At 40.8% G+C, this 15124-nt stretch overlaps 1 protein-coding gene across 10 annotated transcripts in view; it reads right to left on the reverse strand.

Moving 5' to 3' along the window:
• The window catches only part of herc1 (HECT and RLD domain containing E3 ubiquitin protein ligase family member 1), a 295507-nt gene that overhangs the window by 176327 nt on the left and 104056 nt on the right, over positions 1-15124 (reverse strand). For all 10 annotated transcript variants that reach the window (XM_068015273.1, XM_068015277.1, XM_068015276.1 and 7 more), the window contains exons 13-20: positions 11668-11793; positions 9719-9937; positions 8864-9016; positions 8639-8771; positions 7977-8168; positions 7506-7727; positions 4923-5096; positions 938-1052 (exon numbers count right to left, since the gene is read on the reverse strand). In XM_068015273.1, coding sequence (XP_067871374.1) covers positions 938-1052; positions 4923-5096; positions 7506-7727; positions 7977-8168; positions 8639-8771; positions 8864-9016; positions 9719-9937; positions 11668-11793 — 1334 coding nt within the window. The remainder of the gene's footprint in view (positions 1-937; positions 1053-4922; positions 5097-7505; positions 7728-7976; positions 8169-8638; positions 8772-8863; positions 9017-9718; positions 9938-11667; positions 11794-15124) is intronic.

A 15124-nucleotide genomic window follows, 5' to 3' on the forward strand; every position in this document is an offset into this window, starting at 1 on the left:
AAGTCATGTTTCCACTCTGGAGAAAGCCTTGCAAAATTAAGATTTCTTCTTAAGAGGGCTTGAAGCATACGAGAACTGCATTTCCCACTGATGTTAGAAATCTTTCCGTGGATGGGAGAACAGACATCAGCTCAATTAAGAATAATCTAAGAAACAGTCCACTAACTCCAGAAATTCAGCTATCTAGAATAAAGGTTGAGTGAACTTCAATGTCTACTGAGCTACTCAAATATCACTTGCAAACTACCAACTGCAGTGAATTATTTTCTATTCCTTCACCATATTAACCTAGGTGAAAAACAAGGGTAGTTTAGTATAACTCATCTGTCTCATGGTTTTGCTCTTCCCTCGTCCACGGAAACGAAAATCTGGTTCTACTTCGTTTCAAAGGCAGATTGCCCTAACCCTCTCTAACTGGGAGTCTCTTACAGCATGAAATGGAGACCCTTCTCCCGATCAAGATGGAAGGTCAGCCCAGATTGAAGGAACCAAAACAATCTCTCTTTTCCTCCCTATTCTAATAGGTGCAGTTTGCCATCTACACAAGCTTGCACTCCAAGGAGGTTTGCAGGTTCTTACACTCTTCTTCCCACCCTTCTCCTTCCCGTGCTCAACCCCTTCTCTTCCAGTCTCCCCACCCTCTTCCATTTACCGCCCCCCCCTCCACCCTCTAACCCTGCTTGGCCTGAATAATGCACTTGGTCTTGACTCTGTACAACCTGAGTTTATCAACCTTTTGTAAAAAATTCTAAAACTCATTCACCTGTCTTACATGGTCACATTATGCTGTCTCAAACAGCCTGTTAAATTTGTACCAGAAGACATAGCAGTGCTGAGACTCAGTTAACAAAGCTACCCACACAAAAAATAATCCCCCAAATGAAGCTTCATTCCAAACAAATACAATATTAACACTCAGTGAATACTTTTCATTTACCTGCTTTCACCACAAACTTGATTTAGTAAACCAGTGTGCTTTAAAAGAGCTGCAAGAACAAATCTTGACGCTGTATCCAACAAGGTCTCATTGCCAAGAATTGCACTATCCCAATCTAGAAAATATATTTTACAGTAATAAGTCATTTGATTAGAAATTGACACACTCATCAAATTAACATATGAATATATATATATAGAATACAGAGTAGAATTTCAAAATTTGCCAATGACACCAAACTTGGAGGACTGGCAGTGATGATGATGATATGGATCACCTCCAACAGGACATAGATAGGCTAGCAGAATGGGAAGACAGGTGGCAGATGGAATTTAATACTGACAAGTGAGATGATGCATATTGGCAGAAGCAATATATACTTAATGGCACAGTTCTAAAGAATGCGCAAGAACAGAAAGACCTGGGGGCACATGTGCATCAATCTTTGAAGATGGCAGGACATATTGAGAGTGGCTAGCAAAGCATATGGAATCTTGGGCTTTATAAATAGGAGGCATTCAGTACAAAAGCAGGGAAGTTATGCTGAAGCTTTACAAAAGCCCTGGTTAGGCTCCAACTGCAATATTGCATCCAATTCTGGTCACCACACTTTAGGAAGGATGTGAGTGTCCCTGGGAGTGTACAGATGAGATTTACTGGAATGGTTTCAGGGATGGGAGATATTAGTTACAAGATTAGGTTGGAAAAGCTGGGGTTGTTCTCCTTACAGCAAAGGAGGTTGAGGGAGATTTAATAGAGGTGAAGAAGATTATGACAGGCTTAGATAACAGTCAAGGAAAAACTACTCCCATTAACTAATGGTACAAGGATTAAGGGACACAGGTTGAAGGTTTTGGGCAAGAGATGCAGGGGGAATATGAGGAAGAACTTTTTTTAATGTAGTGGATGGCAATGACATGGAACTCGCTGCCCAGAAGGGTGGTGGAAGCAGGGCCAAATCAATGACTTCAAAACGAAATTGGATGGCCACATGAAGGAAATAAACTTGCAGGGTTACAGGGATCAAGCTGGGGAGTGGGACTGACTAGATAACTCAGTGGAGAGCCATCATGGACTCGATAATCCGAATGGCCTCCTTCTGTGCCACAAATGACTGATTTCAAAAGTACTTCATTGGTTGTAACACACTTTGGGACGTCCCATGGTTGTGAAAGGCACTATACAAATGCAAGCCTTTTTGCCATTTATTCCCAATGCATGCCCTGACACATGCTATCAATTTTGCAGAACAAATTTGGATTGAACTATCTGTTTCCACGCATACACCATCCACAATACAAAATAAGCCCATGCTCCACCCTGGATAATATTTCCTTTGTAAGGGGTGGGAGAGAGTCCAACCCCCTCGAAGGCAGGCTGGACAATCTTAGGAATGGTGGAGAACCCACCCACCAGAGACCCCCTTCATTTTCCAGTGAATTCCAATGGCCTCCCACCAGCCTTCCAGCAGGAATCTGGCAGAATTCGGAGGGAATCAGGGCCAGTTTACCTATCTGGGTAACATTTTATCCAATGACAAAGACGACGCCAACCACATTAAGACGTTAGTGAAGCCTTCAACGGACTTAGAAAAGGAGGTTGATATCAAACTGAATTCCAATCCCATCATCGTGTTGCGCTGACATCCTTATTCTATAGCTATGAAACTTACACACTATATTATAAGAGTGTCAAGAAGCAAGAGCAATTGTATGTACAGCCTATTCATCATTCTGATCAAATGGTTCATCAAGGTCCACAACTTTGGGATCCTGTGCACAGCAGAATAATTGGAATTGAGGGTATATTAAAAAGGGTATAATAAAAATTAAAATTAGATGGACTGACATGATGAACATGACAGACAACAAGCCACCTTACAAGTACCGTATGCAGATAGGGAATGGAGGGAAGGGAGAAAGAAAAAGCATGTTATTGATTTCAGTGGTGAGGCGATAAAGCTGTTTTTTTGTGCTTGTGATAATGACTCACTAAACTAATCGGAGATCTGCAGCCTCCCTCAGAAAGCAGTAAATTGCAACTGAATGCTTTAGTTGCAGCCAGTTTTTCTCGAACGCTTGCTTGGTCTTAGTGCTGGCAATTTCGATTTCTTTAGATTAGCAAGCTCCATCATGGACTAAACCTCTCCATGTCATTCTGCCCTTAGTTGTGATTTCCCAGAAATCTAAACACAACTTTGTGCTCGAGATTCAGCTTCAGGATGTCTTTGAACTTCTCTTTCCCCACCCTGCCCAGTTCATGGACTGAAAAATCTCTATCTGAATTCTTCCATGCCCACAGCACTAAGATCATCTTGGTCAAAGGAATACTTTATGACTGTGACCAAGCCACTTTAGCCTTCCGACCTCACCAAAATATTCAATTGGGTTCATTTCACCCTCCAACAGCATTTCTCTTCCCTCAACTGGCTCTATTTCTACCTATCCAAATTTTGACAGCAAATTCCCAGAAATGGTTTTACTTATTCCCAAACTCCGCCACGCAACCCCCCCCACCCCCAAAAAAGCCCAAGATTTCACCCTTGCCCCAATATTCACTTACATATTGCTCCAGGAGACAAAAAGCATCCACTTTCACAGACATGCTGATAGCAGATATGCCTCTCTTACACCATCCTTAATTGGGCAAGCATATCTACTGTAGGATCTTAAAACTTAGAGGAGCCAGACCCCTCTCAACTAAACATTGAGAAACCTAACTATCCTATTCAGCTATCACCAGAAACTCTATATCCTTACCATTGTCTAAATGTTCACTAAGGCTGAATCAGACGTTAAGAACCTCCGTATCCTTGCCAACTTAATGTGGGGTTTGAAGCTCAACTTATGACCATCTATTTCCTCCTCTGCATCATATACCTGCGCCCCTTATCCATGCTTTGTTACCTCCAGATGAGATTTCTCCAATAAAAGACTTGCATTTATATTGCGCTTTTCGTGACTACTGGATGTCTCAAAGCACCTTGCAGCCAATGAAGTACTTTTTGAAGTGTAGCCACTGTTGTGATGTAGGAAACGCAGCAGCCAATTGCACTCAGCAAACTCCCACAAACAGCAATGTTTCAATGACCAGATAATCTGTTTTTGTGATGTTGATTGGCCAGATAAATACTGCCCTGCTCTTATTCGAAATAGTGCCATGGGATCTTTTACATCCACCACAGCAGGCAGATGGGGGGTCAGTTTAATGTTTCATCCAAAAGGCACCATCTCCGACAGTGCAGCACTCCCTCAGTTCTGCACTGCAGTGTCAGCCTTGATTTTTGTGCTCAAATCCTGGAGTGGGACTTGAACCCAGAACCTTGTGGCTCAGATGCAAGTGCTACCAACTGAGCCACAGCTGACACACATGCCTGACTTGCTAGCCTCCCAAGCTGATTTTGCTGGCTTCAAGCCCCAACTCACAAAAGTTCTGCTACCAGCATCTTGTTCTGCAAAGTTGTGATTACCATCATTAACATCTTTGCTAACCTTTACTGGTCCCATGTTCCCCAAGCATTGAATTCAAAAGTCATGGTCCTCATTTACAGCCTTTCCCTACCTGTGAAACCCCCTGTAGTTCCACTTCCTTGTCAGTATCCTTTGATCCTCAGACTCTAGCCTCCTGTTCATCCCACCCTACCTTCTTTCCACCAGTAACCTCAGCCCTACTCTATTGGAATTCTGTCTCTAAACTTTCAATCGTCCTACACTTCTCCACCTTGCTACTTTTCTATGCTTCATTTAAATAGTACTGAAAGCCAGTTTCTAAACTGTGTTTTTGGACACATCTCCATCTGTACAGCTTCTTTTCCTTCTGTGTGACATGCCTCAGAATATTTTGTTAAGTGAAAGGTATTATGCAAATTAGCTATTTATTCTCACCAGCAGTGCCCGTCAAATAAGCAGACATATATTAGATATAGCTCACACATTTCATTACAAACACAATATATGTAGCTATAGCTGTGAACAGGTCCACCTACCTTTGCTAACAGCATAGTCCTGCATTTTAAGCCACAGAGCGTTGACAGGTTCTTTAGTAGACCCCAAAGCCAGATCAACCAGCATTATATTCTCTGCACCAAGGCTATATTCAAAAGGTTTCTGTTCCTCATTTCCAGAAAGTGCAACTTCCAGCAGAGAGCTCATGCATTTATCTGCATTACAAACAACTTTCGTTTACTATTTGTATGTATATTAAGTCGCCATTAAACTTTGTATTTACAATCTTTTCAAAAACGATGGCGAAATAATAAATGTATACAAATGGCATGTAATCCATTCTAAGACGAGAGTTTTGTCATCAGGATTGATTTGTCCCTAATGACAAAAATTCATAACCATCATAAAAACATTTGCAATAATTTGTGCTGGCCCGGTTTACTTCCACAGTACATCTTTTACAAGAACAGTTTGGAGTTGCCCTTACATGCACACAATACATATATGTCGCATTCTAATGCCTTAATTTCTACAATCATTCTGATGTTTAAAATTCTGCACTCTCATTTGAAAATTGTCCAGTCTGTTGACATGAAGCTTATATCTTAGATAGCCGACTTCAATAACCAGCTAATGCTACCCATTTTCTCCCACCTCATGAACATCCAACATTCATTTAGAATCACAGAATTACACTGCACAGAAAGTGGTCATTCAGCCTATCGTCAGTCTCTGATCAATCTACCTACATCGTTCCATTTCCCCGCCCAATACCACCAAACTTTAAATGCTTTCCTTTTCCAATATTTATCCACCTCCCTGGGAATCCAATTCCCAGGATTCTGCCTACACCACTGTTTTTGGTAGGGTCCATGACCCAATAACCCTCTGCACAAGAAAAATCTTGAAACCTTTTGTGTGATCTTAAATTTAAACCCTTCAGTTATTGACTCACCAATCAAAATGTTTTTTTTTAATAGCTTTATCAAAACCTCTACTAGATCTCCTCTTAAGTTCCTTTGTTCTCATGAAAAGCAGGCTCATTTCTAAAGAGTTTCCTTGTAATTAAAGCTGCTTACCCCTGTTGCCCTGTTCCATAAATTAACAGAAACAACAAAGTTGGGTTTTAATCTTATTGACGATGTTGCTATACCTTATTTGTTTAAATTGAAGTCATTAAAATTCATCTTATAGTAGTTTTAATTCAATTGGCTGATAATGAACACATGCAAAATCCATTTGAAAGCCCGATTGTTCTAACACAGTGCTCTCAATGTTAGATTGCAAGTATCTCTATTGGAAAGAAAAACTTTACTGCGTTAACTGGATAAACAGACGCCTCTGTAATGCACAGTTTAGCTTTCTCCCTTTTTGTATAAGACTAGCTTTTCTTTAGTCTTATTGCGGCTTTTAATTCATCACACTTCACAAACCAAATGATTGAGCATTTCCAGAGTTATGAGATGGACTCTGGCGCCATATGTTGTACTTTGGTCAGTGAAGCAGCATTCCCACTTCATTCTGCTGTGGTAATTTCATTCACCTCAATCATATTTGGCATCACCTTCCAGTGTTAGAAGGCAATAACAAAGGTGAGCAACTCCCATTGCCAGTTTGTAAAGGCAGTATTAACTATGTGCGCGGGAAATTTATCGCTTTTGCCCATAAGTTAACAGACGCAACAACGTTCATAATCCGCTCATTTGAGAAAAGGGTAGTCAGCAGACAGCAAACGTGTGGGCATTTGGGCCAATCACCAGGGCAGAAGAGTATGCGCGCATTGGTAGTCTACTCAAAATATTTATATCTTACAAACCAACACCTCAAAAGGATTGCTATATTCTGAGTTTCAAAACTTCAAAACCAAACTCAAAAATTAAAGACTTCCTCAGTTTAGTTATACAGCACTGAAACAGGCCCTTCGGCCCACCGAGTCTGTGCCGGCCAACAACCACCCATTTATACTAACCCTACATTAATCCCATATTCCCTACCACATCCCCACCATTCTCCTACCACCTACCTACACTAAGGTAAATTGGCCATTGTAAATTGCCCCATCAACTTGCAAGTCTTTGGCTGTGGGATGAAACCAGAGCACCCGGCGGAAACCCACGCGGTCACAGGGAGAACTTGCAAACTCCGCACAGGCAGTACCCAGAACTGAACCCGGGTCGCTGGAGCTGTGAGGCTGCAGTGCTAACCACTGCGCTACTGTGTCGCCCAGGGATGGACTCAGCTAGCTCAAAACATTGAGTTCATGATTACTGCCCTATACTGCTGTAGCCAACTGCAGTGCAGGCTCTGAATCTCAACTTAGGAGGTACCAGAACTTAAGCTGAAATTACAGAAGTTGACACACCATTAATCGTGGTTAGACTACACTGATTGCAATGCAAAAGGTGTCACAGTGACATACCATGTTAAAGAACACATCCATTGCTATGAAGTATTTTGATACTATAGTTTACAAGTTTATACTACAGAATACCATGCTTGTACACAGATAAACTGGGGGGGGGGGGGGGGGAGGGGTGCAGGGGGAAGTTACATTTTATTATATTTGCCAAGCTGAATTACTGAATGTCTAGACTGACTGAAAATGCCAAAATGTTTAGTTTTACCTAGCTGGGGGAGATCCATTTCCAATCCATTGCTGAATAGAGGCGTTTTTAGCCAATGAATTGTATCTTGTTCCTCAGATGACGTAGGTGGGCCTTGCAGCATTCCACCAAGACAACGGCCTACAAGTAGTGCAACAGTTCTTTCCAGATCCACAAGCCACACCCAAGGCTGGGCAGGCTGAGGTATAGCCAAATCATCAGGGTCAATACATTCAAGAGTACCTAACAGCACAAATCCAAAACAAAAGGAAATATAGTTAAGAGCGCTACACAGAATATGACCGCAGATTTTTTGATCTCTCAACTGCAGGATTTAAATTACAAAAGGAGATCTGTAGACTTTGGTTCCCCCTCAATTACCTTTCGTTATCACAAGAGCTACTGCACCACACATTCAGTTATCCTCCAGTGATACAATATTATAAAGTTATAGCATTAAAAATGATCCAAATGCCCAAGCATATTTCTTACCATGCAGCGGCCACTGCAGCTCCTGTTCTTCTAAAAGGGCTGCAGCTGGCAAAAGTCGGTTTAAGCGATCCAAGGATGGCAGTAGATCCAGTAGGTGGCTCAGCAATGGTCGTGCCACAGAGACAGGCAGTAACAGTAGAGAGTTAATGATCTGACAGAGCATGCTCCCCGCTGCTGATCCATACAGGACACCTGCAAGGAAAACAATTCTGTGTAGGTATATGGAAGAATTTTTTTTACTAGTGCATGCAACTGTATTCCACATCAGAAATATCCAAACTTATCTTAATAGCAACATTATGCAGGCTACATACAACCAATAATAAACTTGAAAAAAATGCAAAGCATGAAACTGGTGTTTCCAGAAACTGGATTTACTTTTTAACCTTGATTTAAGTTTCTCTACTATCTGCATTCCACCACCAGCACTGACCAGTTGGGCGGAATGGCCTGTTTCTGTGCTATACATTCTATGTAAGAGCACAACAGGAGGCCTTTCAGCCATTTGATTTGCTGGTTATGAACCTGTATTACCGGTGTTAAAAAAAATTAAATCATTAAAGTTGCCAACTATATTATACAACTATACTATACAACAAAAAAAAAATTAATTGTTCGAAATAAAAGCAGAAATGAAGTAAAAGTAAACAAGTCACCAATACCTTGAAGCTTGTCCCTGACACTCCCATTCCAGGAGCTTTCGTTCAGCAGTGTTGCAGAACGGGAGTAAATTTCTGTTGCATGAGGCAGTAAGAGCTGTAGGTGTTTGTGTAACAAAGCTACACTGCTGGAGCTCTAAATAAAAGGACAAACTTAAGTTTACCAACAAAGATCAATGCAGGAAAAAACTCATCTGTATTTCCCCATATAAAGCTCAACATATATACCTCACTGACACTGTTGGTGTGACAATATGCCAAGAGTTGCTTCTGCAGAGAGCACAGTAGTTCATGTAAGTGGGCTGGTTGGCTGTTTTCAGCAGATGATGTCCCCAAAAGCTGTTTGTCACTATTTTTTTCAAGTTCTCCAAAAGCCTGATCCTATTTAGAGTGAATATAGTGTAATAATGATAAATCAGATTTAACACAAAGTTTTAATGAAATTATACATGCACATATTACATAAAAGTATAATGGGAGACTTCTAACTGTGCAAAACACACACATTGGAATACTGCCCCCTTATAAGTACATTTCCTCCAGATGTAGGGTCTTATGAATAATAACGAAGAGTGCTTGTTAAAATAAAATGTTCATGTTTTCTTCAGCTTAATAGAATTTTGTAACACAAGTTTCACACAAAGTATGTAAGATCGTAGAACTATATTTGATCCAACCTCTTCCATACTGATAAATTTAATATACTTACATGCAAATTGAGTAAATAAAAACAAAAGTCACGTGTCATGTGTGCTTGTAAAATAAAGCATGTTAAGAAATAATTTAACTGAAAAGGCTCAGGCCTTCATACCTATATCCATCATATAAGAACAAGCCCAGGTTACAAAGAATAATCTTCGAAGCAACACCCCTTTAAGACATATGATAATTAGGTCTCACTCCCCATGACTTTCCCTCTTGTAAAGAATTAAAAATAAAATAATTTCTCCTCTAGGTCACCAGTTAAATATAAGGGTAAGCATGTCAAGGGCTTATATTTCACATAACATGAGATTTTTTTCTAAAAAGGTTAACAGCGGAATTGAATTCAGTTAACATATTTGCAAATAGAAAGCTCCTTACAGTATAGAATCCCAAATTCCTCAGCAGGGTTTTCATCAAGATTTCTGCCAGATGAGTATCTGGATGACTGGATTCGGAGCTGAATAAGGTATCAGGGAAGCTGCTGTAATTTGGCCCTGTAGAGGAGGCTTCAACATCAGGAGGAGAGCTATAACCAAGCAAAGAAGCCACATGGGTGTGGTCCTGTAGGCTGGTGAGAATAATATCCAACTGCATCCTCTAGGAAAAAAAGAGCAATATTAATATTTCACTTATGAAAACCCACATGCCAAATGGAAAATATTAATTTTGATTGGAACTTTGCCTGGGACTTTTGCTGGAAATTCTCACAAATAAGTTTATTTATTTATTTCGAGATACAGCACTGAAACAGGCCCTTCGGCCCACCAATAACCACCCATTTATACGAACCCTACAGTAATCCCATATTCCCTACCACCTACCTACACTAGGGGTAATTTACAATGGCCATTTTACCTATCACCTGCAAGACTTTGGCGGTGGGAGGAAAGCGGAGCACCCGGCGAAAACCCATGCGGTCACAGGGAGAACTCCACACAGGCAGTACCCAGAATCGAACCCGGGTCCCTGGAGCTGTGAGGCTGCTGTGCTAACCACTGCGCCACATGTGCCGTCATGTTCCAGTACTTCAAGTATCTAACTCAAGATCAGGTTCACCACCATCTTCTCAAGGGCAATTAGGGCTGGGCAACAAATGCTGGTCTTGCGAGCAACGGCCACATCCCAATAAGGAATAAAGGTAAATGCCAAGAGAATATATAGGTATTCGACTGCTGTAAATAATAAAAAGGTGGTTCTTTTTCTATGTTTGTGTGTTGTAGAACATAATGCGAAAATAAATGTACAGGGAAAATAATCTGAGTAACTAACAACCAGAAAGGAAACTTGTTTTTTTCAACAAAAAGAGAAATTTGATTTGATGAGAAAGTAATAAATTAGAAAATTAAATCCATTAACAGATCGATGTGGCTATTCCACTGTCCCCTAGAACTGTTCTGTTGAGTATATCTGGACATCACAGCATGGACAATCCTTAGGACATCAAGATCTGAAAACTTAAGTAGAGGCATGCATTTATTTTTTGAACACGTTAGAAAATGCAGCAGATAGCAAACATATCTGGACAAGTGCAAGGTAATGCATTTAGGAGGATAAACAAGGCTACAGAATACACAATAAATGGTAGAATTCTGAGAAGTGTAGAGGAACAGAAGGACCTTGGGGTGCACGTCCACAGATTCCTGAAGTTAACAGGATAGGTAGAAAAGGTGGTCAAGAAAGCATTATTGGCTGAGGCAGAGAATACAAGAGCTGGCAGAACTGTATAAAACACTAGTTATTCCATAGTTAGAGTACTGTGTGCAGTTCTGGTCACCACACCAGAAAGGGTACAGAGGAGATTTACAAGGATGCCGTTAGCTATAATTTTAGCTATAAGGAAAGACTGGATATGCTGCAGTTGTTTTCTTTGGAACTGAGGAGGCTGAAGGGAGATTCAATTGAGGTGTATAAAATTATGTGGGGCCAGATAGAGTGGATAGGAATGACCTGTTTCTGTTAGCCGAGATGTCAATAACCAGGGGGCTTAGATTTAAAGTAACTGGCAGAAAGATTAGAGGGGTATTGAGGAGAAAATGTTTCACCCAGAGGTTGGTGGGGGTCTGGAACTCTCTGCCTGAAAGGGTGGGAGAGGCAGAAACCCTCCTCCCATTTAAAAAATACTTGGATATGCACTTGTGGTACCATAAATTACAGAGTTACAGGCCAAGAGGTGGATTGTGGCATTAGACTGAATAGCTCTTTTTCAACCAGAATGGACACATCGACCTAATGGTCTCTATGTTTTCTATGTTTCTAAATTAAAGACAAAATATTAAATAACGTTCAAGACCTTAATGATCAATGCAAAATCTCAAAAATGTTTTTACTTGTCCTTTTGTTAAGCTTTCCCATCGATCAGGGCCCTGTGGAAGTAGTGAATGTAGCAACTCCATTCTTTCTCTCAGCGGTGGAAGTAACATTGTAGCGCCCACGGACAATGTCTCTATAACAGCCTAAAACAGCAAGGAAAGGTCAAGTCGATTTTCAAGCCTTATAGGTACATACTTCTGAACAATAACAATCTTAATCATCTTTTACACTCACAAAAGCACCAACACAACAGTTTTATAAGAGGAGATACTTTTAGTTTAAAAACTAATTTTAGTGACCGCTCAACAAAGACATTGGAAGCTGATTCACAGTTGTTCCTCCAGTTAGGAAACCACACAAGAACAGTGTACAAAAGGTTAGCTGTTCATCATTTACACTTAAACACAACTTCCTGATTATTGCCAGCTGCCAGGGTACCAGGAACTCTGAACAGCATCAAAACAAATAGGGTCAGCTGACTGGGCTTGCTTTGCAGAGGCACAATGCTGCAGTCTATGTTCTCCTAGGTGGCACTACCCTATGCAGTTTACTTGGAAAATAGATCAATGTGTTAAACCCAACTGTTCAAAATACAATCTACTCTTCACTACTGTGCACTAAAGGCCTACTACCCGACGGGACCGGATAACGTGTCGGGTTCGGGTTGGGTCAGGTTGCACTTCCAGGTCCAGCATTCAGGCTCAGGTCGGGTCAGACACGGTCTATCACAGGTAAGTAGTTCCAATGTTAATTTAATTTTTGGACTAGAAAGGTGGTTTTGTAACAGTTATTTTAAGCTTGTGCAAATCAGCAACAAAGTGAAAAACGGACGGTAGGTTAACTAATGGTCGGGTCGGGCGTGGGAAAAAAAAATGGAAGGACTTGGGCGGGGTCGAGCTCGGATCAGATGTGGTTCTGTTGGGCTCGGGTCGGGTTTTTTTTTTTTGCAGACCCCAGCAGGCCTTTACTGTGCACAGTGAACTGTACACTGCTTTGTGCTGGATGCTCTCCAGGTTATGGTTATATCAGGAACTAAGCAAACATTTTCCTCCCAATCTTTACCCTAATTACTGTCACAATCTAGGTTTTTTCTCTAAAGATTCAAGTATTGCAAAAGGTTTACACTTGAAACATTCCTTGGTTAACCCACTGCGCATTTCTAGCTTTTAAATCACCACAGTTACCAAGTTTCTCTTCCAACTTACCGCATTGCTACTCTAATTCAAATGTCAGACTCTCATCTTATAATAATCACCATCTTATGGTAATTATTTGTGTGTTCATTTCCAGCCCACCACTAGCAATTTGCACAGACGAAAGGAGTCAGTTGCGGCTCAGTTGGTAGCACTGTCATTTCTGACTCACTGGGTACCAGGTTCAAATCTCACTCCGGGGCTTGAACACAAAAATCAAAGCTGATACTCCAGTGCAGTACCAAGAGCGCCTTTTTATGAGACATTAAACTAAAATCCCATCTACCTGGTCGATTGGATGTAAAAGATTCCATGTCACTATTTCAAAGATAAACAGGGGAATTATCACTGCTCTCTTGGGCAATGTTTATCCCTCAATCAATATCACAAATACAGATGATCTGGTCATTATCACATTGCTGTTTCTGGTGGCTTGCTGTGCACAATTGGCTGCCGCATTTCCTAAATTACAACAGTGTCTACACTTCAAAAGTACTTCATTGGTTGCAAGTTCATTGGTGTGGTATAAGTGGGTTCCAGTTCGTGGGGCACTGGCACCAGTATTGGGAAAGTGGTGGCTGTACCGTTGGGCTGTACACCTGAACAGTGCTGCGGACGGTGTTCTAGCGAGCCGCATAGCTAGAGAAGTAGAGAGGGTTTTAAACTGAATACAGGGGGCAAGGGATAAAATTTGGGAAGGTTTGGTAAATCAAGGAGTAGAGACAAGTCCAGAGAGCAAGAGAGAAAGGCAGGAGTATGGGAAACGATAAAGAGACTGTGACAGGAAGAGACACAGCATACAAATCTAAGAGTAAACCAACAGATAAGGCTAGAGGTTACAAAAATAATTTAAAAAGGACAAAACTAAAGGCCCTGTATCTGAATGCACATAGCATTCGAAACAGAACCGAGTGTGCAAAGAGAAATAAAGAGGTACGATCTGATAGCCATTACAGAGACATGGCTGCAGGATGACAGATTGGGACCTGAATATTGATGGATCCATAGCATTTCAGAAGGACAGGAAGCTAGGAAAAGTTGGAGGGGTAGCTCTGTTAATTAATGATGGTATTAGCACAATAGAGAGGGATGACCTAAGTTCAGGAAACCAGGATACAGAAACAGTTTGGCAGAGATGAGAAATTATAAAGGCAAAAAGTCACTTGTGGGAGTGGTGTACAGGCCACCTAACATTAACCACACTGTAGCACGGGATATAAAGGAAGCAATAATAACAGCTTGTCAGAAAGGTACAGCGATAATTATGGGGGATTTTAACCTACATATAGACTGGAAAAATCAGGTGGGCAGAGGTGGCCTAGATGAGGAGTACATAGAATGTTTTCAGGACAATTTCTTGGAACAATACGTTCTGGAGCCAAACAGCAAGCTATACTAGACCTGGTATTGTGCAATGAGATAGGATTAATTAATGACCTCATACTTAAGGCGCCCCTAGGTAGCAGAAATCATATGATTGAACTTTACATTCAGTTTGAGGGAGAGAAGAGTGGGTATTTTAAACTTAAATAATGGTAATTATGAGGGCATAAAAGCAGAGCTAAAGTGAACAGGCAAATTAGGTTAAGGGATAGGTCAATAGAGATGCAGTGGCAGACATTTAAGGGGATATTTCAGAATACACAGAATAGATACATTCCAACAAGAAAGAAAAATTCCAAGGGTGGGACCCGCCATCCACTGTTAACTAAAACAGTTGAAGATAATATCAAACTTAAAGAAAAAGCCTATAATTGTGCAAAGATGGGAAGCAGGTCAAAAGATTGGACAGAATATAAAAACATCAAAGAATGACAAGATTGATTAGGAAGGTAAAATTATAGTACAAGAGAAAGCTGGCGAGAAATATAAAGACAGATACTAAGAGTTTCTATAGATATTTTTAAAAAAGTTAACAAAGTGAATGTTGGTCCCATAGAAAGTGAGGCTGGGAATTAATGATGGATAGTAAGGAGATGGCAGATGACTTGAACAGATATTTTGCATTGGTCTTCACTATTGAGGATACAAATAACATCCCAGTATTAACTATAAGTCAGGAAATGGAAGGGAGGGAGGAAGAAAATTATCACCAGGGAAGTGGGGCTGAACAAATTGTTGGAGCTGTGGGCTGACAAGTCCCCGGGTCCTAATGGACCTCATCCTAGGGTCTTAAAAGAAGTGGCTAGTGAGATAGTTGTTGCATTAGTTTTAATTTTCCTAGATTCGGGGAAGGTTCCGTTAGATTGGAAAACAGCGAATGTAACTCCTTTATTCAAAA

This window comes from Heterodontus francisci, chromosome 35 (assembly GCF_036365525.1).
Source record: "Heterodontus francisci isolate sHetFra1 chromosome 35, sHetFra1.hap1, whole genome shotgun sequence".
Lineage (NCBI taxonomy): Eukaryota > Metazoa > Chordata > Chondrichthyes > Heterodontiformes > Heterodontidae > Heterodontus > Heterodontus francisci.